Source organism: Rhamphochromis longiceps, linkage group LG17, assembly GCF_057381845.1.
Source record: "Rhamphochromis longiceps isolate RC_006_pf linkage group LG17, R_longiceps_female_GT1.1, whole genome shotgun sequence".
Classification (NCBI taxonomy): domain Eukaryota; kingdom Metazoa; phylum Chordata; class Actinopteri; order Cichliformes; family Cichlidae; genus Rhamphochromis; species Rhamphochromis longiceps.
The window spans coordinates 24,460,322-24,486,718 of NC_140573.1; the positions used below are offsets into that span (position 1 = coordinate 24,460,322).

Below are 26,397 nucleotides of genomic sequence, written 5' to 3' on the forward strand. Positions count from 1 at the left end.
TGTTATAAAATACAATGTTTTTGTTATTTTAATGCTGGTATTTAATTTTTTATGTCTCAGTTAACTTTTCGGGTGAAGTATGAAAATGTCAATTAAAAGTTCAAAATTTATACTGGTTCACATTTCTAAATCTGTCCAATGTCATCACCGGGCTGATTTTGGCCCACCGGGCTAAGCTTCCGTTAGCTAGTTCAATTTGTTCAACTCAAATTCTAATTCTGCATGAAACACCTCGTGCTTTACTTTGGGAGCTAAAAAGTTAAAAAATTCTCTTTGTTAAGATGTTGAACTACGCTGACGCAGTGTACACAAGTTCACATGACGCTACTTAAGCACAGTAAGCTTTACAGTAAAGAATGATGATGAATATTGCAGACTCAGGCGCATGCTGTCATATATTCCACATCTGCGTTTAGTATTTCAGCTCTATTAATAGTCCCTGTCTTCTCTCCACCACTGGGACTGATATTGACACACAAACACACACACACAAACACACACACAGAGCTCTTCAGCAGGCCTCAAATGTCACATCGGCCTTGACCGAGTCGAAGACACTGCAGCGGTCGCAGAGGAAGTGATTTATAGGTGTGTTACTGTGATTATTAGCATGGCTGATCGCACAAAGCAAAGAGATTATTTGTTTACAAGCCCTAAAGTTATGAGAGGTTGGGGTTTTTTTAGGTGCAGTTAGGTTCAGCAGGCTGCTTTTTTTTCATTGCTCGCAGTGCTTTATGTGTGAAACTCTGCAAAGCATGGCAGATGCGTTCCTGTCCTCTCATTAAATGTGTGGTTTGAGACATTTTATCAGGGGGAGAGTGTACGAGAAGAAGTTCTGTTGTTGATTTGATTTTAAAACTTGCTGTAACAGCCAGCTGGAGCAGATAAAAGTTACATGTTTGCAGGGAAAGAGCTTGTGGTTACGGCGTCACGGGTGATGAAATGTCTGTGTCTCTCTCTCTTCCTTTTTACAGGTTCTTTAAAGTGTCAGGGGTGGAAAGAAAAAACTCCCTGCCTCCTCCCCTCTGCTAGCCCATCTTTCCTGTGGAGGAAGAGGGGCAGTCGGTGCATGCTGCAGTGGAGGAGAGGTGGTTCACACCAGTGCACGAGCTCTCAAAGCTCACAAATCTCATCTATTTCTCATCTATTCAAACTAAGAGGACTTCATCCGGAGCGCATCTGTGGAGGCTGTTTGGATATTTGAGCAGCGGTCAGACGGTAAAAGTCTGCAGACATGTCGCCTTTCCTGCGGATCGGATTTTCCCACTTTGAGATTGATCCGGGTCTGGCTTATCATGAGGAGGTGCTGAACCCATACTGTGCTGTTTATATGAAGGAGGCCGTTGACACAGGTTAGTGACTATAAATAATAATCATTTTAATTTGAGTCCATTCAATCAAGTGAAAGTTGAGCATTTAATTGAACAGTGGTTACAGACACTGGAATTGTGGATCCACAAGACCCTGACTGTAACCCACTGAGGTCTAAGTGGTCGCTGGTGACCACCCCAAACCCTTTTTCTGCCCCTTGATGGCCAAAATTGGAAGAGCAACTTTAAAAAAGGACAAAAATGACATAATCTGATAGCACAGGGTTGGATTTAGGGTTACGGTTAGGATTAAAGTCCTCATCGATGACAGCTTAAACTTCAGAGGGTTAAATTACACAGTGAGGTGGAACATTTTGGCATGTGTAATTATGTTTTGGCGATTGCATCATCTTTGTTTGTTTGGGGGGGATTTCGTAGCCACACAAGCTCAGAATTGATTCAGTAATTTAGCTATTGATCCAGAAAAACACCAAATATTGACTGCTTTTATGTTCACAAATGTGACTTTGTTTCTTTTCTTTGACACGTATGATTGTAAAACTGTTCGCTTTAGATTTCTAACAAACAAACAGTTTGAAGACATTATCTTTACATGTGGTTGACTTAATCCTTTCTTTTTTAACTTTTTGAAATATTAGATATTTATATATAGGAATCAACTTCAGTAATAATCTCTGTGCATGTTTCCACAAAAACAAGTTTGGAACAGAATCTAATTATTTTCAACTCATTTTAACTTTGAATTTTGCAGAAATACCATAAAGACAGCTTGTCAAAAGCTAGAAATGTTAATTTTATTAAAAAGCTATCCTCATTTTGCTTCAGCTACCGTGGGAACATGGGCTTGGTTACCATTGTGCAATGTTGCTCACCACTTTTAACAGCAACACTCTGAGTGTAAGTGTTTGAGGCCTAGGGAGAGCAGTCGTTGCAGTGCCGACAGTGTTATAAGCTTGGTGTAGGTTTTAAGATGATCAGCAGCCTCGCTTTGGCTATTTTTTTAGTTTCAAAAACTGGTGAAATGTTTTTGAGGTGTGAGCTGCGGGCCCACCAGCTTACACCGGGACTCTTTTACATGCTGCTGTGCAGACTGATGCAAAATGTGATTTGGCACCATCTTACTGAATCTCCTCGGGAAACAAATGGTGTCACGATGGCAGCGTGTGTTGATGGTTCATCATTAGCGCTGCCTTCACAAATGTTAAGAACTAAATGTTACCCATGCCTCAAGCAACTATACTCCTCTTTATCCTCACTGACACGGACTTTTTAACTGAACAAGCCTTCAGCTCTGAAGAAACAGATATCTGTGATTTTCATGAATTCAAATTTCTAATCAGTCTGATGACAAGAAAGGTTTTTCCAGTCGCCTCAGTCCATCCTTAACGAGCTCGTGTCCAGAGAAAGTGATCTGGAATTTCAGGATCTTGTTGTAGTTTAATTTGTTTGTGTGGCAGAGTTAAAAATAAAGAGCTCCTGAGCCCAAGCAGTCATTTCCACTACATGGTCATGCTGTTTATATATTTACCATATATAATGAAATTCTCAGTTTTTTTAAACATTCACTTTTTTCCTTCTTAAAGACTCTTAAATACCTCTCTGGTATCTTTTTTCGTAAAAGAGAACACACAACTCCCATCCTCGCTTCACTCCATTGGCTGCCTGTATATCTTAGAGTTCATTTTAAAATTCTCATGTTTGTTTTTAAATGTTTAAACGGTCTTGCCCCAACTTACCTCTCTGAGCTTCTGCATCTTTACTCACCCCCCAGGTCTCTCAGGTCAGCTGACAAGCTGCTCCTGGAGGTACCCAGGTCCAAGAGAAAGCTCAGAGGGGACAGGGCCTTCTCTATTGCTGCTCCTAATCTCTGGAACAATCTGCCCCTGCGCATTAGAGAGGCCCCTTCACTGTCCACTTTTAAAACAAGTCTTAAAATCCATTTTTACTCCTTGACATATGACACAGTATGACCCTGATTTTATTGTTTTAAATCTAATGTGCTCATTTTATTGTTTTACATGTAATTCTAATGATCATTTTATACTATTTTATTTTTTGCTATTTGTGCTGATTTTATTATTTTAAATGTCATTTTAATTATCATCTTATTTTTTAAAATTTTTTATCTTTATTTTATTTTTTTTAACTTATTCAGTGTATCATTTCTGGCATGTCAAGTGTACAACACTGTGTGTTCATCTGGGAGTTGTTCTGAAAGCGCTATATAAATACATTGCCTGCTTATATGCAACTAAATCCTAACCTGATGAGGAAAGTCAAGCGTTACGTGACTTTTCTGGTCTGTATGTTGCTCACATTCAAATCGTAAGGATGACATTTCTTTTTATATGTCGTCTTTGTATTATTCTAGCTCACATATGGGTCATTCCATCTCACATTAGCATAGACTGACATTTTTGAATATATCTGTCCCAAATTACAGATCTTGGTTCATTTGGATGGGAACAAAAATCAGGGAAAATATTTGTTTGTTTGTTTTTAAATTCATGTTCGCACATGTTAATCAAAGGGGTAAAAGTGGGTTGACAAACCTTTTTCTTTTTAATATATGTTGTGCAACATATTTGCAGTCATTAAACATCTGCAGACTTTTTTAAATGCAAATCTGAGACGGTCATGTTGAAGGCCCACGTTGATTTGCGATGGACTGACCCCTTTAGAATTGAAACATCTTGTAGATCACTCATTCTCACTAAGTTTATTATTAAATATTATTTAATATTTCACAGGATCGCAGCCCTTCTGTAGACAGGGTTGCCATAAAAACCCACACTATGCTCACTGGGTTTTTACCAGAAAAAAGAAAGAAAGAAAGGTTTTCCATGCAGCACAGGAAGTGATGCTCAGGAAGTTTTCAGTGAAGCAACAACAGTGTGTGTTGGGAACAGAAAATGTCGACTGTGACTGTGGTAGTAGGTTACAGCGTAGAACGCTTCACTGATTATCTGTAACTGTTTTCATAGTGAATCAGCTATGTTTACTTTCACTTTGAAGGACGCTGACATACAGTTCCAGCAAGTCTTTCCGGCTACGTCTGCAGAATCTGAGGTATTGGATGGCTCATATAGCAGGAATGTTCAAGGACTCAACAACATTTTTAAATAATAGAAATGTTAATGGGCTTATACTGTAAGCCCAGTATGCCCTTTAAGCTCTCTTTTGGGTTGTTGATTCACATCCAGTGTCACAACTGTGGGAAACTTCCCAGCGTGATATAGCCTCACAGCAGAAATCTTAGTTCTGCATCTGGCTAAGTTTAACCACTGCTGAGTATGAGTGCAGGATAAAGTTAAACACAGTGTGTGACTGAGAGGAAAGAGGAGGGTCCTTATGTTTCTTTTCCTCTTCAATGTAACCGCAACGCTCGTCCTACAGGGTAGCAGAGCGGCACTCTGTGTGTGTGTTTCACTTACACTTTCACCGGGGAACTAAATGTAATTTAGTTTCGTTTCACTTTACTTTGGATTAAAAGTATATATTTTTAATGCATGAGTCATAACATTGTGAAGAAGCAAAGAGTGGACGCGTCATTGATCTTATGATGTGCTTAAACTGAAATACTCACATGAAGTGAAGACATCCACTACTTCATCACAAAGAGTACCCTTAAAAAGGGAAAAGCCGTTTATTACGTTAAACAGTGTTCCAGTGTTTATGAGGAGCATATGCTCGCTGGCAGCGTGAAATGAAGAGCTGATTAGAAAAAATAAAAAAACAGTAGATAGCTCCCATCAGGCCCCTTTTGGCTCACTGTGACTTATTTCATCTTCAAATAACAGTGACTGAAGTCGCCTTTAGTCGAGTGTGTTCAGGCTCTCTTTAGGTTTCTCCGTTTTCGACTCTGCCAAGCACAGCAAGTCGTCCACAAGTGCAACACTTTAAAGCCGCATGATTTTCTGTTCTTACAGTGCTGTTTTTTCAAAAGTAGCGTTGGCATGATGGTATGCATGGCTGTGCCAAATAACTCGTGTCTGTTCCTGTATAATGACGTTTATAAGGCTTCCAATGATTCCACTTGTAGATTTCTTGTGTAATTTAGTCTGGAAAAGTTAAAATATATTATCAGTAGCATTTATATTTATACAGACACAGATATAAAATGTGTATCTGCACTAAGTAAAATCCTTACTTTCAAAATAAGGCCAGCATGTTCTGTACATGTAAAAACAATATGAGAAATCCAGTCATGTGTCTCTCCGCACTCCGCACCAAAGCAGAACGGTAAATACCATAGACTGTATATGAAAGATGGTTGGCAGAGCATTTGAACTGCGCTTACTTCTGCTCCAAAACCAGCATGGTTCACCAAACTTTTCAGATTGGAGGATGGTGTCCCATGCTCTCCAGTCTAATTAACAAGGCACATATATAGACTGTACAGTTGTATCAGTATACTGCAGAGATGTGCATACATGCTAATTAGTGCTAAGTCACATCAATTTAAAAAAAAAAAAAAAAACTTAATCATTAGGTGGTTGCCAGGACAAGACTATCAGAAAAATCCTTTGGCTCTCTTGATTTAAGCCCTTATTTAATTCTTATATGAACTATGTATGGTCTCAATCGCTGCTTTTAAGTCTTGCTGAACACAACAAGGGTACGACAAGGGTAGGTCCTAAGATCACTGGAAGCAAGATGCAGTGGCTACGTCCATTTTTTATATACAGTCTGTGATTATGGTAATCAAGGAGAATTTCTCATGTCACTGATGTGTTTTCAAAAGGCCTGGACAGCAATAGGACTCTGTGGCATAGATATCAGTTCTTGGAAGCACAGACAGTACTGGTTAGTTAAATCAGCTCATTGTTGGTTTTGCTTTTCACAAACTACGCTGACAGCGAGACATGTATTCATGAAAACTCAACAGGTCGTTCAAACAGCGAATCATTTTTAGTGAATTCCACTTTAGAATTTTATTCAAATGAGGCAAACCTGATGAGCCAGGGATCTGAAGCTCAAACACAGCAGACAGATTTGCTTTATTGGATGGATTTCTTTCTCATTGTCCCATTCAGTGTTTCTGTGCGTTTTTACCGACAGTATATACAGAGAGGGAAATGTAAGCCCCTTCAAAAGAGCGAAGACATGAGAGCACAAACTCTAAATAGCACTTTGTGCTTTTTCAAAGAACACAGACTGACAACTGCATGGAGCCAAAACATCACCATGCTCTTTGCTTAATGCTGCAAGGAAACCTTTAAAATAAAAAAGACACCGTCTGATAAATCCTGTGCGTCTGGGGAGACAAACACACATTTTCCTCTCTTTGTGCTTTAATCAGCTCTGACAGCAGCTGGCAAAGGCGATGGACAGAAAGGCAATGAGCCGATGAGATGGAGAAGGCAGCGGCTCACTTTGGGAGTAAAAAGCTTAGAGGGCTTTATTGTTGAAGCAGCAGGATAGCATGTGGCTCTTATGTAAGTGGATGTATGAGATGTTATTGCAGAGAAAAATCAGCAGATGTGAATTACAAAGGCTTTCTTTCCCTCCCAGCCATATGATGCAATTGAAAATCTGTCAACATTCAGAGTGAATGGTAGATGGTCTGTATTTGTATAGCGCTTTACTTGGTCCTAAGGACCCCAAAGCGCTTCACACTACATTCAGTCATCCACCCATTCACACACACATTCACACACTGGTGATGGCAAGCTACAGTGTAGCCACAGCCGCCCTGGGGCGCACTGACAGAGGCGAGGCTGCCGGACACTGGCGCCACCGGGCCCTCTGAATGATGATATAATCTGCTTGCTGGGTGGTCAAATATTCAAACATAGTGCAATGTCTAACAGCACTAACAAGCACATGGGATCAAAGACGGTCATGAATCTGGCTTTAAAGAGCAGCTTGATACATAAACAAATAAATAACATTTTTTGTTTTTTCACTGTCTACTGTAGAAACTTGTGATTTTTCGCAGTGGGCCCAAAGTTTTTGAAAAAAGAATTTCTGTCAATTAACTAGAATTTTACATTTTATAATTAAAGGGCAGAATGTGCAATGAGCTTTTGATGAGTTTTTTTCTGTAATGTTAGACATTTATTTTTTTCCAATTCAAGCTCAAAGCACCTCTTTTTGTAAACTGAGATGTAATGTTTAAATTGCACTTTTTCTTATAATTAAATTTCTCGGGAATAAAATATGTAGTTAAATCTCTCTACACTGACAAATACAAGAGTTTTAATTGTCCAGACCACTTAAGATTAACTTATTAATTTCCTTTTTCAGTGTCTGTAATGGTTAAAACAGTCAAAAACAGCAGTGTTTTCTTTTCTTTGTGGTATTTTCAAATTTGTTATGGGACAAAATCTCCAGAGCTTGTGATTTTGTGATGACATTTTCTCTAGTGGTCGAAGTGTAGGTAGCAAAAGACAGGTTAACCTGTCCCTGACACGCAATGTCATCATTCCCAGCAGATGTTCTAAAGTGCTGCAGGCATGACTTTTATTTTGTAGGTCAAACTGGAAGTTAGCATCACCCCACTTCCTTGGCTAAAAGCTAATGAGATTTGAGCAAGATAGCCTCGATGAACAGGTGTCTCTTTTATGTTTTTTGAAGCATGAATGCAATTGCAAGAAGCAAAACACTAACAGTGGGCTGTAAACAAAAACACCACCCCTGCAAAGTTCCCATGTTCACCTACGTAACAGTAAATTTTCCCAACAACTTCATCAGAACCATTTAGCCACTTGTTAGCAACCACATTTTGTGGGACTTCACCAACTAGCTTCAAAGATAATGAGTGGGGTACTTCATAAGAGGCTGCAGAACAAATCATGTAAAACATGTAATAACCAGAGACTGTATTTCAGTCTTCTAGCTAAAAAAATAAATTAAAAAAATTCATTGTGATGTTGTAAGTAATTCATAGCAAATAATGCTAACTCAGTTCTGGATGTTTAGGAGTTATGCTTGTGGTACTCTTTTGGATAAAAGCCAGACTTTGGAAAACTGTATGCCACACAATATTTTAAAAGTAAATGTTGATCAAATGTCACATCATGAGCAAATGGATAAAAATACAGTCTGTCACCTGGCAGACATCTACCTAATGCTTTCCACCTTTCTTATTCTCATTCTCAGAAACATGCAGCCACTTATTCCAATTGAAAATGTAGGTGTTTGCAAAATCTACAAATAACTAATTTTTCATTTTGAAAATGAAGCTGAGCAATACACCAACAGCTGAGCGCTGTTTGCTTTTTATCTGCTCAAACAAGAGTAAATGTAGTCAGTATTTCTGGAAGCAGGACAGTGCGTGGAGGATAGAGTCGAAATATCCTTAGGAGTGTGTGTAGAAGTGTGCTTCATGTATCTGTTTCTTTAATAGTTTCTTGACAACACTGGAGCTCTGTGGTGTGGACTATGAAGTGATTTCTGCTGTCAAAAAGACTTCTGTGCAATGAAATAAGAGTCAATTTTATCTCATGTCCTACCTATAAAGAAGTGGACTTTATTTCTTTTTTTTTCGTTACAGAGAAGGGTCAAGTGTACAAGCAGAAGAAGCCCACCATGTATCCCCCCTGGAGCACCACATTCGATGCCCACGTCCACCGCGGGCGCATCATGCATGTGATGGTAAAAGACCGGACAGCCGAGCTCAAGTCTGAGGCCACGGTAGCTCTGGACTCGCTGGCAACACGGTGCAAAAAGGAGAACGGCAAGCTGGAGATTTGGGTTAGTGCATCAGGATGGATTGATGCGTGCGCTTGTTTGAAGTGACAGACCAGCTGTTTAGTTACGCAAGCAAAAAGAAATCCAGATGTGCAGATGCGTTTAAAGGGGTAATCCTCCTTTAAATTATTAAAAAAATAAGAGGTTTTTTTGTAATAAGCATCATCATATGCACTGAAACCAAAACACTAACGGCTTTTAGATCATAGCAAAAGAAGCCTCGGTTAAATTAATTACTTTAATGATGGCTCTAATCCACGTCCTAGTAAGCAAAGTCAATGAGCCAGTGCACACAACACCATCAACAAGCAACATCTGTGCTTCTCCTGCTGTGACCGTTTCAACGTACTGAGAACAAAGTTGTCCCATATTTTCATGGTAACTCATTTAGATTATTTTATATCATGTCTAAACAGAAAGCCAAACAAGAAAATCCTTTTATTTCTGTTTTATTACAACCGTTATTTTCTTATGATATGAAACACAGATCGTCTTACAATCAACACCCAGCACAACTTCAGTGTTTTTAACTAATTACCACAGATATTATTACATTTTTATTAACCTTTCTGGATCATATTATGATTGTGACATAATTATTGGCATCATAACTGCTCTCAATATGAGAAAAGAAGGCTACATCACAATGGTATCATTATAAGAAATAAACCCTTATCATGCAGCAAAATCCAGCTTCTTTTATGGAAAACATTAACAGGTTTAATCTCTTGGGAAATGTTTACAGGTTTCTACTGTAGACTATATATAGATATATGACTGATATAATCCACCATCACATTATCCGTTGGTTCCTGAATGCTGCTTTTTGTTAGCTTTGTGTTTGGGTCATAGGTGAGTTGTTTTTTGTTGTTGTTTTTTTTGTTTTGTTTTTTTTTTTTGGGGGGGGGGTTAAGCCAGAAGCATCTATACTTGACCAAGAGGAGAAAGTGCTATATTATCAACTAACACAGCTAGCTTGGTTAGCAAACTGTATCCATAAACTTGCCCATCCCTTGGCCACACAGGCCTAGAGACAATTCAGTAACCTACTCAGGGGCAGCCTCCAGTTGTTAGGAAAAAATGTGTGTTTCCTGACCAGTTTGCATGTGGTTGTTGGAAGTTGATGTTTTTGGTGAAATCAGTTGAAAAGAGTCTCCTTGGGTTTCAGTTGCTAGCAGACTGGCACAGTCATCCATAATCTGCATGGACGACACCAACTTGTCTGCAAACACTTGCTAACTAATCACTGAGTAGTAGAGAAACCTGAAAAAAACCCAAATGAAGACTGTTCACCTTCAAAGTAAAAGTTGTTTCATATTGCAAAAACCAACATGGTTCAAAGGGGTGCAGGCTTTACTTTGAACGTGAATGGTCTCAGTTTCTGGTTTGCATCACACTCTTCAAAGTTTAGCAACAGTTTACAGAGAAGCCACCAAACTTTGGGCACTGCTGCAATCTACTAGTGGCCAATATAAACACAAAATGTACCTTGCTGTGACCAATTTTACCTAGCAACAGCAGCCAAACTCTCACAACAACTGGTTGAATTTTTCACTACTTGGTTGCTGAGAGGTCATGTAATTGACGCTTAAGTGGGATTAATATGAATTATAATTTTTCACCAAACAAAACCTTGCTGGAGCCATGTTATTTGTGAGATAGTTTTATTTCATTTCCCCAATTGCATCAACCTGAATTCGCTGAGGTGTGGCCTGGGACGCAACACCATGCTGTTGACACGCACCTGTCATTCAAAGATGCTGCACCCCAAAGTTTAAGATTTAACAGCATCCAAATGACTGAGTTATAAAAAAGAAGTCACCATCTGTGCAGTTTTTATAAAGAAAGAAACCATCAATAGATGATATGGAGACTGGCTCACTTTTGGAGTGAGCCTCAAGTGGCCATTAGAGGGACCGCTTAGGTGGTTTTTTTTGTTTTTGTTCTTTTTACATACATGTGTCTTTTTTCCCCAAGGTTGCTGCTTGATTTTCCCGCAGGCTTGTATCCAAATAGACTCTTTTGTTTAGCTGAGTACTACATCTGCCAACCAAAGGAAGCGTGAAGAACTAACATTACAGCTCAGCCGAGGCAGGACTTCATTAATGTCTTCATCTCGTCACAGCTGTCACAAGCATGATGCTTTTTTTCACGGGTAGATGCGCCCCTACGTCTTGTACTTCTGTAGTTAACTAGAAAGAAAATAGTTCCTCCAAGAAACTGTCCAACATAAGATTTGCTGATTGTTTTGGGGCCATGGATTTGGGCTAAGCTGTTCTTTTAATTAGATGCAGGTCATTCGGTGAAATCTGCTGAGTTTTTTTTTGTTAGAGAGAGCAAGAGATCACTTCCTGGACAGACTCGGTTGTGAGTGGCACTACACAACATTTCACGGCATGATCTCTTAAACCAAACTAATCAAATACGCTCCTTCAGCCTGTTCTTTATGCGTGTGTGTTGTTGCCAGACTGTCTGCATGTGTCACTGCATGACGTATATGCATCATCCTCCTGAATTCACATCCTTCCCTTTTCATTTTGTCATTTTCTCATGAATTTCTTTCCTAAAATATCTCTTTTTGTGTGTTTCTGTCTCCCTTTGTTCTTCGTTTCTTTTTCTCTCAGTTGGAGCTGAAGCCGCAGGGACGCATGCTCATGGAGGCTAGATATTATCTGGAGAAAAGTGGTGAGTGAATCAGACCTTCAAACCTCAGCTTGCTGCCCCTCGGTAGTTATTTACTGAATTCGCAGCCAAATAAGAAGAACTGCCTCACAAAATCTGATAAAATTACAGTGAGAGCCACTTGTTCTTATGTGGTTTACATAATAGTCTCTGGCACACACACAGTGCTGTAGTCTCAGGAAGCAGCCTAACAGCAACTCCTCTGGTGTTGTGCACTAACAAGACAGGACAGAGAAACCAGAAGCACAAAGGACGAGCTTTAGAAGTGTTGCCTAGTATTGTCGCCTGTGGGTTTAATGCTTAAACTCAGATTTACATGTGACGTGGTTCGACTGTGTAGAAAGATTTAAACACGGGAAGAAAAACCATTTCAGCCCTTAAAGTCCAGGGATTTCAAAATCTGACTAATCTATAAGTGATGCGAAACATCTCATCCTCACCCCTGGGGCAATTAGTGCCCGTTTGTCAAAACCGCTAGTGTGGTTTGTTTACACAACCTGTCCTTAAGCGTCTGCCCCGACACGCTGGATTATATCAGTTGTGGTGAGTATGGTCACTACTAGCTCATCTTTTGTCAGTAAGCGGGGTGTGAAGAGACCAATTTTAAATTGTGACCTTTTCCTGACTCTAGTTTTTAGTTTCTGAATCTAACAGGTGAGTGGAAGCAAAAAAGGTTTTACATAGTCAGTCGTCTGTCGTTACAGAGACAGTGTGTTCAAACTGCGTGCCAACTAATGACTTAACAGGCTCAGTGCTTATAGATGCCCACATCTGTATTATGCAGGGTTTAAAATGGGAATCCCTTCAAATCATGGTTAATTATAGCTAATAAGCAACCTAGTGCATGAAATTAATGGCATCTCAGGACCGCTTACACGTAAAGGTCATGGTTTGTGTTATCCCTGTGATGCCTTCATAGTGGAGAGGCAAGATTGTAGTCGCAGTATCAAAGAATCTCACTAGTGGCAGAAGAAGCAGAGCCGTGAGCATTAATGGAGCTTGCGACTTTTCAAACAGCTCAACAAATATCAGCCGATAAACTGTTTTTGTGCAGTTTTCCACACAGCAATGTGTCTGTAAGCTAAAGACAGCGATGCTTTACTTCCTAGAGAGAGAGAAAAAATTAATGTGCAACACTGAAGGAAGGAAAAGCATATAAGAAAGAGAGGAAGGAAGAGTAAGATACAAGATTATTTTCAGAAATGAGGACTGCTCAGCAAGTGAAAGTTTATAAATGGGAAATGTAAATCCTGCATGATTGATGGAGACCGTACCAGATTTAAATACTGAGATACTGGATGTATTAATCATGTGCTGCTGAATTTTGTTTTCATTAAAAAAATAGAAGTTTCTTGCAGAAGAAGTTCTACTATTTTTTTGTTATTCAGTGGTTGCATGGAAACTGTTTAGCGCACGCTACACATGTTAGTTTGTGGTATTGTGGTAAAGCTTGCAGTGATGCACTATGTTGGACTGGTTACATTAAGGGTAGCAGACGTCAAGCTGTATTTAAGCTGATTAGATTCAGTCTCTGAACTCTACAGTTTATACAGTCTTGTGCAAAATTTTGAGCCACCCTTCATTTCTTGATCTTTTCCAACAAGCCAAACTTTTTTGTGATTTTTTTATATTGTTTTGAGTGATTGATCTGTAGTATTTCTGAAGGTCTTCCAAAGTTGGTCTTTAGCTACTTTTTCACTCTTTTTCAGTCCAATCCTTGTAACTTGACCATGCAGTACCACCTGGAAAGTGTCTGATTGGCAACAGCTTCATTTTTCAGCTTGACAATAGTCCCTAACACACTGCCAATGCAGTAAAAACACACCTGCATTAAAAAAAACTTGTTAACGCTTGTTAACATTTTAAAAACTGTTTTCCTATTACACTGTGTTGCCGTGTAGGTTTACACACATTTCAGTAAATCTCTACACCTATTTCCCGTTTTCATAGCAAAATATACAAAATGAAAGATGGCTCCAGACTGCTGCACGAGCTCACTCGTCTCTACGGGCTGGAAATCAGCCATATAGCTTCTGTAACATCTGCTTATATCTTGTTGAATTCAGTTGGTTATATCCACAAAGAGCATTGAGCTTGGGTGTAGCATCACAGAACAGCTGATCACAGTCTGTACAGACTGTTAATGTACCCCCACCTGCCAAATCCCAGTCTAAAACCTGTTCACACCGTTCCTTCTATGATCCACGAGGAAGAATAACAACAAAATCAAATCATTTTAACTTGTTACCCTGAAAAATATCTATTATTTTGAAAACCAAAAGTTAATTGCATATTTTTTCCATTTATGTCAGCATTATTCTGTAATTAACCACAACAAAAAGCAAGGAAAGTGGAAAACAAAGGGTGCCTGTGGGACACGAGACAAAGTCTCCTGGCTATTAAACCTGTAAATTACGCCTCTGTCAGCTGTGTAGGTCTCTAAAAAGGGACAGTTACCGTTTACCGGCTGTTGTGTGTGTCAGAGCACCAACTTTTGTATAAAAAAAGTGACAGGTAAGTTTGATCATGAAAGACCTAAAAGGAGCCTGATATCAGAAAAAACTCACCTTTTTAGTCTTTGCTTGTCTGAATGTAAGAGTGACGTGATAATATAAAATTAGAAACAATGAGAATGATCATTTTAAAATATACTGAATTCACAGAGAGCCTTCTTGCATTATTGTGAAATTCTCACCTGGTCCCTCTTTATGTGCTCCTCAGAGTTGATCAGCTTCACTTCTAGAATTATGCACATAGGTCCGCTAAACTTTAATATGCACTAAATTAGTATTTATTTGAAGGTTTTTATGAGTAAATAGGCAGGTGTGTTAAAAATACAGAAACCAGTTGTTTTATGTTTTGTTGTTTTAACTTCTGTCTTACCCTGTTTTTCCCTTTCTATTCTCAGTATTAATGAGATTCCTGTATAAATGCCGAAAGTGGCGTGCTCATCACTTTTGTGCGGCCAGACAAGTAGCTGGCAGCCAGCTACTGTGTCCTAGAGGATTATTAATAATCAAGTAGGTGTAAAAATACAGAAAAGTGACTGTGAATGTTCATTGTCGAAGGCGCACCCGTAAGTGTCTCATCATAATTAGATTTTCTTAAGCTAAAAATAAGAGTTTTGACCGTCTGCCCCCTGCTGGCTGTAAGCTGGTTGTGCGGGCGCTTTGTGCTTTCACTGGTGCCTTCCTGACATTAACACCATGCCAAGCACTGAGACTCAGAAGTAAGAAGCTGTCTCGTGTGTCTGTAAATATAGACCAAGCAAACAGGAAATCACTGCAGGGAACAACAGGTGGCATAGTGATGGGTACACTTCCTCCAACGAGCAAACACATACTGGTGTCTTCCTGTCTCTAACTGAAGGATAATGATAGAAATTTAACATTTTGAGCTGATTCAAAGTCACATGCAGTGTTTAAAGCAGTTTTAAAGGAATAATTCAACATTTTAGGATCATTTTCTGCATGTTTGCTCTCTTAGAACACATGAAAGTCATACTGAGCTTTGGTCAGTCAGTTTTTAGTCATACATGATGACTGTGCTTGATCTAATACCAAACACTATGATGGGTGATGACAGTAGAAACTGCAACACAAGCTGAGTGGAAAAGACAACAGAGGTCCCAACAGATCAGCGATTACAAAGCAAAAAAAAAAACAGATTTATTGATAACAAAGAAATTAATGCACATTTTTTGTTTTTTTAATCCAACAACAATTTTATTTGCAACTAATTTGCTCACTCATTGACTGTTAATACAGTGTCCTGTCCATGTGCACAGACTGATCACCAGAACCAGTTTTTTAAATATAAGCAACAGTTTGAAGCCATTTACTCTGAGAAACGCATCTCAGAGGAGGACGTTTGTAACTCTTCCCTCGACGAATGTTTTCTGTAACACTTTTTTTTTTTGTAATCGCTAAAAAGATTTAAAAGAATTCTTAAACATGAAATGTATTCCCTGGAAACAATGTCCAGCCCGCTTCTCCGATGTTGTTAATAAAAACTAAAGTAAAGATTAACTGGACAATAAACAAACACTCACAAACTGAGCACCGAGCAGCAGTGAAACTTGAACAAGACACAAATCAGAAACAGAACGTGTTTCGCTCACAGCGACCAGCATGCTTCAAAAAATGCAAATGTAGGTGAAAGGTCCAGCTTGCATTGCACTTTTCACACCTTGACTAGCATTTAGTGGAGTAGTGGTCAGGTGCATGCCGGCAAGTCAGCATCTTGCACGCAAACTTCAGGTGACCACAGAAGGCTGCTAGCTAACCAAACCAAGTCTTTTCCTGACCCAAACCCAAAAGTTAGTTTGCAAACAACAACCGGTGTAAACCGTACACATAACGTCCACAATCTGCATTCACAAGCTACTAAAACAGCTGTTCCTACTCAGCTGTTCATAAACACAAATTGTATAATCAGTCAACTGAGGTGAAATTTTAAAAAATTCAACATGAAATTAATTTTCAACCAAAGCTAATGTCAACTCAGATAGGTGAGGCTGTCTGCTGTGGTGACCCCTTGTAACATGAGTGTAAGTGAAAGAAGCTTTAATGAAAGAAATCTAGGCTTTTAATGCTGAAAAGGAAAGATTTATTTTCAACATAAAATCTGCTGTTAGTAAGAAACACATCTCAGGAGGTGAGAAATTGAAACTTTGCTGTGAAATCCTGTGTTCTTAGCGGCGTCTCACCACTCTGTCCACAGAAGCCGAATAAAACTGTACCTTTTTCCATTGTTTTATTTTTCTTCTTTGAAATTAAAGTTGTAATACGTGTTTCAGATGCTGTGGGTCACACAGACGGAGACCCGGAGTCCGAGCGTGAGAGAGAGGGTCTGTTCACCCTCCACCAGCGACGCGGCGCCATAAAGCAGGCCAAAGTTCACGTGGTCAAGTGTCACGAGTTCAGCGCGACGTTCTTTCCTCAGCCAACCTTCTGCTCTGTATGCAAAGAGTTTGTTTGGTATGCAAAAGACCAAGAAGTCACAAATCTTCACATTAGTCTTGTTTTTTTCCCAATCGTATCAGTCATTTCATCTCTCTTTCTTTCCACTGCAGGGGTCTTAACAAGCAGGGTTACCAGTGCAGACGTGAGTGTCGGTTCATTGTCCTGTAATCTACCAATTAGCCTTCGTAACTCTTCCTCACGTGGTTATTCTCTGTCTTTTAGAGTGCAATGCAGCAATCCACAAAAAATGCATAGACAAAGTTATCGCCAAATGCACTGGTTCAGCCATAAACAGCAAGGAAACAATGGTGAGTGTCTGCTTCACATGATTTGCTTCATGACGCTGCACATCTCTTCCAGTCCGACAGAAATTCCACAAGTGGTGACACAGAGCGAAGTGTGTGAGCTGATGGTTCTGATGCTTACTAATGAAAGAGTTGCTTTGTGCCAAGGTATCACCACACCAGGCGCTCCGGTCTCATGTCATCTTCTCCCCCTCGTTTCACTTCTCCTCAGCTCCATGTCAGCGAGAGTTCATGTGTACGAAAGCATGAGAGAATTTAACGCCAATAAATAAATCTCGCCGTTTACATATGAGAGGTGTTTGGTTACTGACGCCTTCCGTGTCAATCTGTGTGCGATGTGTTTTTAGATCCACAAGGAGCGCTTCAAGATCGACATGCCTCACAGGTTTAAAGTCTACAACTACAAAAGTCCCACCTTCTGCGAGCACTGCGGGACTCTGCTGTGGGGGCTCGCCAAGCAGGGGCTCAAATGTGAGGGTGAGAGGCGGGAGTTTTTTGTTTTGGTTTGTTTGTTTTGTGTGATTTTATACTTTTTTTTTAATGTCTGCAGGGTAAGACAAAACACAGCAGTGACACCACAGACATAAAGCCACACATACAGTGTCATAACAGAAATTTTTCATAACGCAACACTACGCCATTAAATTTATTTCTAGCTCAGTTTAGGAACTGAAAGGTCCTGGTTTAAGAGTTAAGGAAAACTGATGCTGGCGTACCGTTAAAGACTAAGACTGATGGTCGTTTAAGAGTAGAGCCTCTACTCCTCCACATCAAAAGGAGCCAGTTGAGGTGGTTCAAGCGTCTGGCCAGGGTGCCTCCTGTTCCCCTCCTACGTGAGGCGTTTCAGGAATGTTATACTGGGAAGAGACCCTGCAGCGGTCCAGGACACGGTCAGGCTGGTTTGGGAATGTGTCAGTGTCTCCCCCTGGAAGAATTTAAGGCAGCCTGGACTTGGTTGCATGGATGGATCATTCAAAATAAAGCACTATAGCTCAGCTGAGTCTAGAGGACTCATTGCTCCGGCAACGCCCTGCTCCAGCATCCTAATGGTACGATCTCGGTCAGGTTGGCCCAGTCATGGCATTCTTACAGATGTCATTTCCTCCAAACTTCTTGTGCTTCGTTATACAGTTGAGTGTGTTTGACAGAGGAGTGGTTATGTGGGATTAGTTGGATGAAGGTATTTTGACTTCTTTACCAAAAATTGTGTTTTCAGACAGAAGACTAAGTGACAAAAAGCAAATTAAAATGGCACAGTTTTGACTGAAGTTACAAGCTCTGTGGTATTCAGTCTTTTAATTCTTCACTCTAAAATTAGTCCCGTTTTTCTGGGAGCTGCCTTTCAGCACAGTTGATCAGATACCGCCGAGCAGCAGGGAAACCCCTTTGCCAAAAGATTAAATGTTCTAGACAACATTATGCAGATATCTGTGGGTTTTAAATGGCTTACGCTGCATTGCAAATGTTTCCTTATTTTGGACTTTTAAGGCCCGAATCATCGAGGAAGAAAGAGTCATTCGTCAAAGAATTTTGCAGCAGTGGCTTTCACAGGTTACCACGAAAGGGTTTCTTGGTTCGGCACAGCTATATTACTCCTTCACAACACCATCAACACACTCTGAAACACATGCAGCAAGCAAACTATGGAGCTCCCTTACCTTGATCTGAAAAATTCAACTTGACAAAATTTGATAAAACATGGTTTTCACCACATAGATATGATCATTTAATCCACAGCATTACTCAATATATTTCCAGTAGCTGAGACAACAGTGGGCGTTCAAACCTTTCCCAGCATAAATATGCGCTGCATGTGTTGGCCTGTTGAACAGAAACACAGTGCAGCTGCCACAGCAGGTGCAAAGTATAAAGTTCTCCCTGTGAAATTAATCATATTTCCAGTACAAGCCAGCTGACTGAGGGGTTAGGAATGGGAAACATTATTATTGTAGATGTGTGAGAGTTTGCTAAGAAACAGCACAGTTATATAAGGAACATGTGCAAACATTAAAGAACGTGTGACATGAAAAAAAGGTATCAAGTGAAAAAGAAATTGGACTCTTTAGCAACATTTTTTACATATAAGTGCTTTTTTCTGTCATTGTCATTATAAATTTTAATATTGCCCCATTCTGAAGTAAAAGCTGATACATTACCTTTTGCATAACTAATAATAGTGTAAATATTGCCATCTTGCACTGCTTTAAATGTTCTTTATGTGTTCAACTGAGTTTACATTGTGTTTGATGTTGTGCAGAATGCAGCATGAACGTCCACCATAAATGCCAAAAGAAAGTGGCTAACCTCTGCGGGGTCAACCAGAAACTGATGGCTGAAGCTCTGGCAGTCATCGAGAGCAAGCAGCAGGTGAGACCAACAAACCTTCGGTACATGAAGCTGTGCAGTCTTTCAGAAATGCCTTCAACCAGTTCAATTGTTTCCTCGTTTTTATGCTGCTTTTAGTGACTTAAACACCTCTTAAAAGGGACATGTTCTCCTCAGTTTCAGCTGAGTAACTTTGCATGATTAAATAATCTGATGAAATAATCTGGGGGTGACTGTAGCTCAGGAGGTAGAGCAGGTTACCCTACTGATCGGAAGGTCGATGGTTCGATCCCTGGCTCCTCCTTTACCAATCCCAATTGATCTGATACTGAGTTTTGGTGATGCACCTTAATTCATCCTTGATTAGAAGTTTTAACTTCTCCTCCTTTAAGCCAACTTTCTGATTGCTCCTTGCAAAGAGAAGACTTGAATAGCACGAGATATTCCATCTCTGTGACATCATGCACCTCTAACAGGAAGACTTCATTATATGAAACTTTGTTTAATGAGAAGATCTAAAATAAGACTGTGTAACACTAGATAACATAAGAAAAAGTAAAGCAAATAAGAGAACATAATTGTCCCCTTTAATACTAGTAATTAAGGAATATTTTACTGTGGAAAACTTCATTTTGAAACTGGATCTACCTTTTGCTTTAAGGCGAGAAGTACCAGAGACAGTGACATTATTGGTCGGGAAGGTCCAGTAAGTGTTGCCCAGCCGGGAGTGGTGCGAGCACCATCCGGGCTAGTTATGGGTTTACCAGCCACAGCTACACCTGCAAGCAAAGGTATGCAACTTCTAAAATGTTCCTTTCCGTTAGGCAGGGATACATACTGCATACTTTATGTCATTTGTGTTTCTCAACCTGCTTCTTGTAGCAGATTATCAGGGTGTTTCATGGGAGGGACCAGGAGATGTCAGCAGGTCGGTCAGCGAGGTGCTTCCAGAAGAGCCTCTGTACGCTGTCCCGAGGAAAGATCACCAACCCAAATTTACCATCGACGACTTCACCCTGCACAAGATGCTCGGGAAAGGCAGCTTTGGCAAGGTAGCAGAGGCGACCTGATTCAAAAGAGGAAAAGTAAAGCACGGAGCAGAGCATGCATGAAGATGTGGCATCTTTGTCATGTTACTTTATATATCAACATATTAACAAGAGCATTCAAAGTTGCACAACTCCCCCGAAGGGCAATGGCTGTAGAAAAACCTTTTATTACAACATGCAGATGTCTGATCTTTGACCTATGACCTTGGAGTATTACATACTAAAATGGTGTATTATCTTTACCCATATAAGTGGAGCAGAATTTGCTGAAATCATCTACAAGCGTGAGGTTTTAAGATATTTTGGTGCAGTGTGTGAATTTGTGAACTTTATGGCATTATTGTGACATCATAGGGCGTCGTATTAAAATGTAAAATTTGTTTTACAGCTCTCCACATGTTCTTTCATATGATATATTACTTGACATGGTTTAAAGTTTTCACTGACATTCACATTTGGTGTGATCTTGACCTTTTCATCAAAACTGAATGTGCCCGAGCTGTTTTTGGTATCTACCATCACAAAAAAATTAAACATGATATCTTGAAAACTGTGGATGCTTAACTGCTAACAAAGAGACAAACAAACAGAAGTGATTACACACTCCCTTCCCTTAAAAACTGCATGCAACAAAAACTAATTATTACCCTTTTCTTAGTGGAATTTCTATAAGAACACAGTGGGGGGGGGGGCGTTTTCTGCAAATGTGTCAAAGCATCATATTTTAGTCATTCTTGCCAGCAGCTTCACACAGCACGGAGGGCTTTACACAGCACTCTGAGGCTTGTGGTCAAATGTGTTGTGCAGCCAGTTTCCACTGAAAACCACCTACTTCTTGTTACTTCAAAGTCTTGCAACACAAAGAGCTAGCTATGGTAAATGACTGGGCAACAGGCTACAACTCTATATGTCCAAACTAAACCTGTTTTTTAAAGCTTTTTATTTGTCCTTCGTCTTCTCCAGGTGTTTCTAGCAGAGCTGAAAAGGAGCGGTGAATTTTTTGCAGTAAAAGCTCTGAAGAAAGACGTGGTGCTGATGGATGATGATGTTGAGTGCACCATGGTAGAGAGGAGGGTTTTGTCTCTAGCCTGGGAAAATCCCTTCCTTACACATCTTTACTGCACCTTCCAAACTAAGGTGATGACCCATGTACACTTGCACAGTCATTGCATGCAAGTAGGTAGCCACTGAAAATAATTCTCTGGAAACAAATATAGCCCTAACCTCTGTGTTTTCGCATCCAGGAAAACCTGTTCTTCGTCATGGAGTATCTGAATGGAGGGGATCTTATGTTCCACATCCAAAACTGCCACAAGTTTGACTTGCACAGAGCCACGTGAGTCAAAAGACGCAGCTCTCACAGTGACACACAACTGTAGTTTTGCACTGTTTGGGTCTGGATGTAACCGCCAGGTTTGAAAAGTGCCTTCACTGCAGATGTGCCTTTAACCTGCATGATTAATCATTACCAGCATGGGGGCAAAAAAAACATCCATATACCTCAGTAAACTATTTTCTAATTGAGTTTTTGGTTTCCATCACTAGTTTCACATCATATTTAATAGAAAAATGACACTCATTTAGGAAATTACAGTCCAACTTAGTGGAAAATAGACAACAAAGCAAGAGTTGATTGACCCCTGAATACACCCGACGCCACATTTGTAAGCATCCCAGAAGCTGCTACACAGAGTAGGCGACGGGGGCAGGAAGTCAGATATAAAAGCAGCATGGAGAATGTGGTCAATTTTCAAAATAAAATACCCAATGCAGACTAAATGTTCTGCTTCTGACATGCCTGTGGTGTGACTTGATGCAGGACTGAGACATGCGTCAGACAAACATCTGGTGTACTTCAGTGGTTAGAGTGCGTCTAACCACTGAAGTACAAGTAACCACTTGGGATTGAGAATTCGCTACCAAATGGCCGTGCATTGTCCTTGGTTTCTTGGTCTTGTTTTCTTGTTCGTCACATTAGGTTTTAATAGATCTAATCTCTATAAACATATTATCTGCAGTTATCTATAGATTGCCAGTGGTTTTCATTTTTAGTGCAAATTCTACATTTTAGCATCCTTTAGTTACACGTGGGTAAATAGTCTGTGTAGAGAGCAAATAAAGGGGCTTACAGATATACAATCTGGAAGCCACCGGTTATTTTTTTTTTAAATCTATCTGCATTAGTAAAGCATGGCTATCAGTCCTGGAAAAATGACTACCCCAGAAGCTAAGGCCCCCCTCAGGCTTCAAACTTACAGTCTCTTATGGGGATTTTTATGGTGCTCATGTTAATTTCTATATACAGTCGACATGTGATCCTTATTTCTGTGACATAATTGTCTTTTAAGTTTGTTGATTTTTTTGGTTTGTCTATTTCAGAATTTCAACTAGATTGACCTAGTTTGGCCTAAATCTGATCACTCCTGTGAATTTTATCCTCTCTTCTCACATACATCTGTGTCTCCTTACAGCTTCTATGCAGCTGAGATCATCTGTGGGCTCCAGTTTCTGCACTCTAAAGGAATTATTTACAGGTAGGCGCTCAGTGAGAGCCAGAAACAGGACTGGAATTCATGACATGTAATATATAGTCCAAGAGGAATCATTTTCTTCCACCTCTGCAGAGATCTGAAACTGGACAACGTGCTGCTGGACTTAGATGGTCATATAAAGATAGCAGACTTTGGCATGTGTAAGGAGAACATGCAGGATGACGTACGGACCTCTACCTTCTGCGGGACCCCAGACTACATCGCCCCAGAGGTGACATCTTTTGCATGCTGTAGTAATGTAAATGTTGTAATAAACTGGTATCCTTTTGAATAAAAGAATCAATCAACAACAGCTGGCCACCAAGTGATACGCATAAAGGTCTAAATTCTAGAGACGTCTCAAAGAGGGCTTTTGATGCTAGGTCTGTACATTTATATTTGGACTCTGTTAGAGTAGCTTTTCTTATACAGGCTATTGTGCAGCCAATGAGTGAAATAAGCCTCTAAACTGCCCCTTTAAAATAACAAGTTAAACCACATTTTAAAATATTAAAGAGTAGAAAAAAACTGTAAGCTGATAATCTAGGACAGAGGTGTCAAACATATGGCCCCAGGGACCAGAATCAGCCACAAAAAGATTAAATCCAGCTCACTAGACAGTTTCGGAAAATGTGAATGAGCACATGCATTTTGGACTTTTAACAGTATTTGCAAGTTTTACAGATTTTCCTGCTGATAAAGACCTCCCCCACTACTCCAGCGTAACAAAGCAATAGATCAACAAAAAAAACATTTTTACCACAATCATCTTATTATTATTTTTTTTATTATTATTATTATTATTATTACAGGATATTCTGGGCAGTGAGCTACTTTTTCTGCAGTTTTACACATTATTTAATTACAAATCAGTCCCAAAAAGTCGTGCTGACAGATACTGCAGCATTTCTCTGTCATATAGAAAAAACTGAGATATACTAAAATTACACTTCTTTTTTATATACAAAGATATCTAAGGCAATTAGTGTGTGGTTAGACTTATTTACACAGACAGAAAAGGGGAGTTTCCTTGGTCTAGCCCGCTTAAAGATCACAGTGGGCTGTCTGTGACCAAGGACGTAAAATTAGTTTGACATCTAGAGCAATCTGAAACCCAAGATCTGACTGATAAGGACTTATTTTCAAACGTTATTGACCTCATTCTTTAAAACTCTGGCCATTTAAATGTGAACATCTGCCACTGTAACAGTATGCGCATGACAGAAAATAAGAAAAACCCACACTTTAACTTGTTCATTTTACCAGTTTGTGTGATCTTTATGTATCAGATCCTGCTGGGTCAGAAGTACAACAGCTCTGTGGATTGGTGGTCATTCGGAGTGCTGCTGTACGAGATGCTGATCGGTCAGTCTCCGTTCCACGGCCGCGATGAAGAGGAGCTGTTTCAGTCCATACGGACAGACACCCCCATTTATCCCAACTGGCTCAGCAAAGCTGCAAAGGACATACTCATCAAGGTCAGACAAGTGCTTCAGTGGCCAGTTTAAATAAGATCAAGCAGGAAGAAAAGCAAGCAAGGATCTGGTCTTTAAATTGATGAAACTGATTCTTACTGTTTCCTACGGAGCCCCGCAGGGGACATGGGAGAAAAAAAATTAAGACGGACTTTTGCGAGATCTCGCAAAACTAACTCGGGATCTCGCAAAAGTTTTGCGAGATCTCACAAAACAAACTCGGGATCTCACAAAAGTTTTGCGAGATCTCGCAAAACTTTTAGCCGCATTCTTCGGATGCCGGCTTGAAGCCGACCGGGAGTTCGAGGCACGATGTGCCGGGAAAGCGGTGTTCCTCCCGGCTGTAGTGGGCCTCAACCTCCCGTTAGCTCGAAGCTAACGGGAGGTTGAGAATGCGGCTAAAACTTTTGCGAGATCTCGCAAAAGTTTTGCGAGATCCCGAGTTTGATTTGCAAGATCGCGCAAAAGTTTTGCGAGATCCCGAGTTTGTTTTGCGAGATCCCGAGTTTGTTTTGCGAGATCCCAAGTTTGTTTTGCGAGATCCCGAGTTTGTTTTGCGAGATCTCGCAAAACTTTTGCGAGATCCCGAGATAGTTTTGCGAGATCTCGCAAAAGTCCGTCTTAATTTTTTAAGACCTGCAGGGCTCCGTAGTTTCCTGTATGTTCATTAAATGCATACGTATAGCTCTCAGGGCCCTATGGCTAAACCTCTGTGCGTTTGTGCCTCAGCTGTTTGTGAGGGAACCTGAGGAGCGGCTGGGAACCAAAGGCAACATCAGACATCACAGTTTCTTCAGCAGCACAGACTGGAACGCCTTAGAGCAACGGCAGGTGCCGGCACCCTTCACACCAACTATAGTAAGTACAACAGGGAACCACTTACTCAACATATCCACTAATTTTCTCAGTTAAAAACTGGTAGCTAGTAAAAGCTGTTTGGCTGATACGGCCGACGGGTGAAAGTAAATATCATCTAGAAAGTTGTCTACACAGTAATTGACTATAGTGGCTATTTTCAAACTTCAGACTGCTGTGCGTGTTTGCAGAGTGGAGTCTGCATCGATAGCCTTAGTGTCCTTACTTTAAGTTTGTTCGCAGCCCATTTGGGGACCACGGCCCAGCCTTTGAAAATCACTGTACTGCAGTATCCATCCATCCATCCATCCATCTTCATCCGCTTTGTCCGGGGCCGGGTCGCGGGGGCAGCAGCCTAAGCAAAGAGGCCCAGACCTCCCTCTCCCCAGCCACCTCCTCCAGCTTATCCGGGGGAATACCAAGGCGTTCCCAGGCCAGCCGAGAGATATAATCTCTCCAACGTGTCCTGGGTCTGCCCCGGGGCCTCCTCCCGGTGGGACATGCCTGGAACACCTCACCCAGGAGGCGCCCAGGGGGCATCCTTGTCAGATGCCCGAACCACCTCAGCTGGCTCCTTTCGATGTGGAGCAGCAGCTGCTCTACTCTGAGCCCCTCCCGGATGGCCGAACTTCTCACCCTATCTCTAAGGGAGAGGCCAGCCACCCTTCGGAGGAAGCTCATTTCTGCCGCTTGTATCCGCGATCTCGTTCTTTCGGTCACTACCCACAGCTCGTGGCCATAGGTGAGGGTAGGGACGTAGATCGACCGGTAAATTGAGAGCTTCGCTTTTACACTCAGCTCCCTCTTCGCCACGATGGACCGGTGCAGCGTCCGCATTACTGCAGCTGCAGCCCCAATCCGTCTGTCGATCTCCGGCTCCCTTCTCCCATCACTCGCAAACAAGACCCCGAGATACTTGAACTCCTCCACTTGGGGCAGGAACTCATCCCCGACCCGGAGTGGGCACTCCACCCTTTTCCGGCTGAGAACCATGGCCTCAGATTTGGAGGTGCTGATCCTCATTCCCGCTGCTTCACACTCGGCTGCGAACCGTTCCAGTGCGAGCTGGAGGCTCTCACCCGATGAAGCCAACAGAACCACATCATCTGCAAAAATCAGAGATGAGATTCTGAGGCCACCAAAGCGAAAGCCCTCCGCCACTTGGCTGCGCCTAGAAATCCTGTC

The 26,397-nt window shown here is 40.8% G+C and overlaps 1 protein-coding gene across 1 annotated transcript in view; it reads left to right on the forward strand.

The window, feature by feature from the left end:
• The window catches only part of prkcq (protein kinase C, theta), a 38,950-nt gene that overhangs the window by 8,994 nt on the left and 3,559 nt on the right, over positions 1–26,397 (forward strand). Inside the window, exons 2-17 of the mRNA XM_085386400.1 lie at positions 975–1,352; positions 8,830–9,029; positions 11,651–11,711; positions 16,507–16,687; positions 16,783–16,814; positions 16,895–16,980; positions 17,325–17,454; positions 19,235–19,344; positions 19,964–20,093; positions 20,185–20,354; positions 21,315–21,488; positions 21,596–21,687; positions 22,823–22,885; positions 22,976–23,114; positions 24,172–24,360; positions 25,087–25,215. Coding sequence (XP_085242526.1) covers positions 1,235–1,352; positions 8,830–9,029; positions 11,651–11,711; positions 16,507–16,687; positions 16,783–16,814; positions 16,895–16,980; positions 17,325–17,454; positions 19,235–19,344; positions 19,964–20,093; positions 20,185–20,354; positions 21,315–21,488; positions 21,596–21,687; positions 22,823–22,885; positions 22,976–23,114; positions 24,172–24,360; positions 25,087–25,215 — 2,004 coding nt within the window. The 5' untranslated portion in view covers positions 975–1,234. The remainder of the gene's footprint in view (positions 1–974; positions 1,353–8,829; positions 9,030–11,650; positions 11,712–16,506; positions 16,688–16,782; positions 16,815–16,894; positions 16,981–17,324; positions 17,455–19,234; positions 19,345–19,963; positions 20,094–20,184; positions 20,355–21,314; positions 21,489–21,595; positions 21,688–22,822; positions 22,886–22,975; positions 23,115–24,171; positions 24,361–25,086; positions 25,216–26,397) is intronic.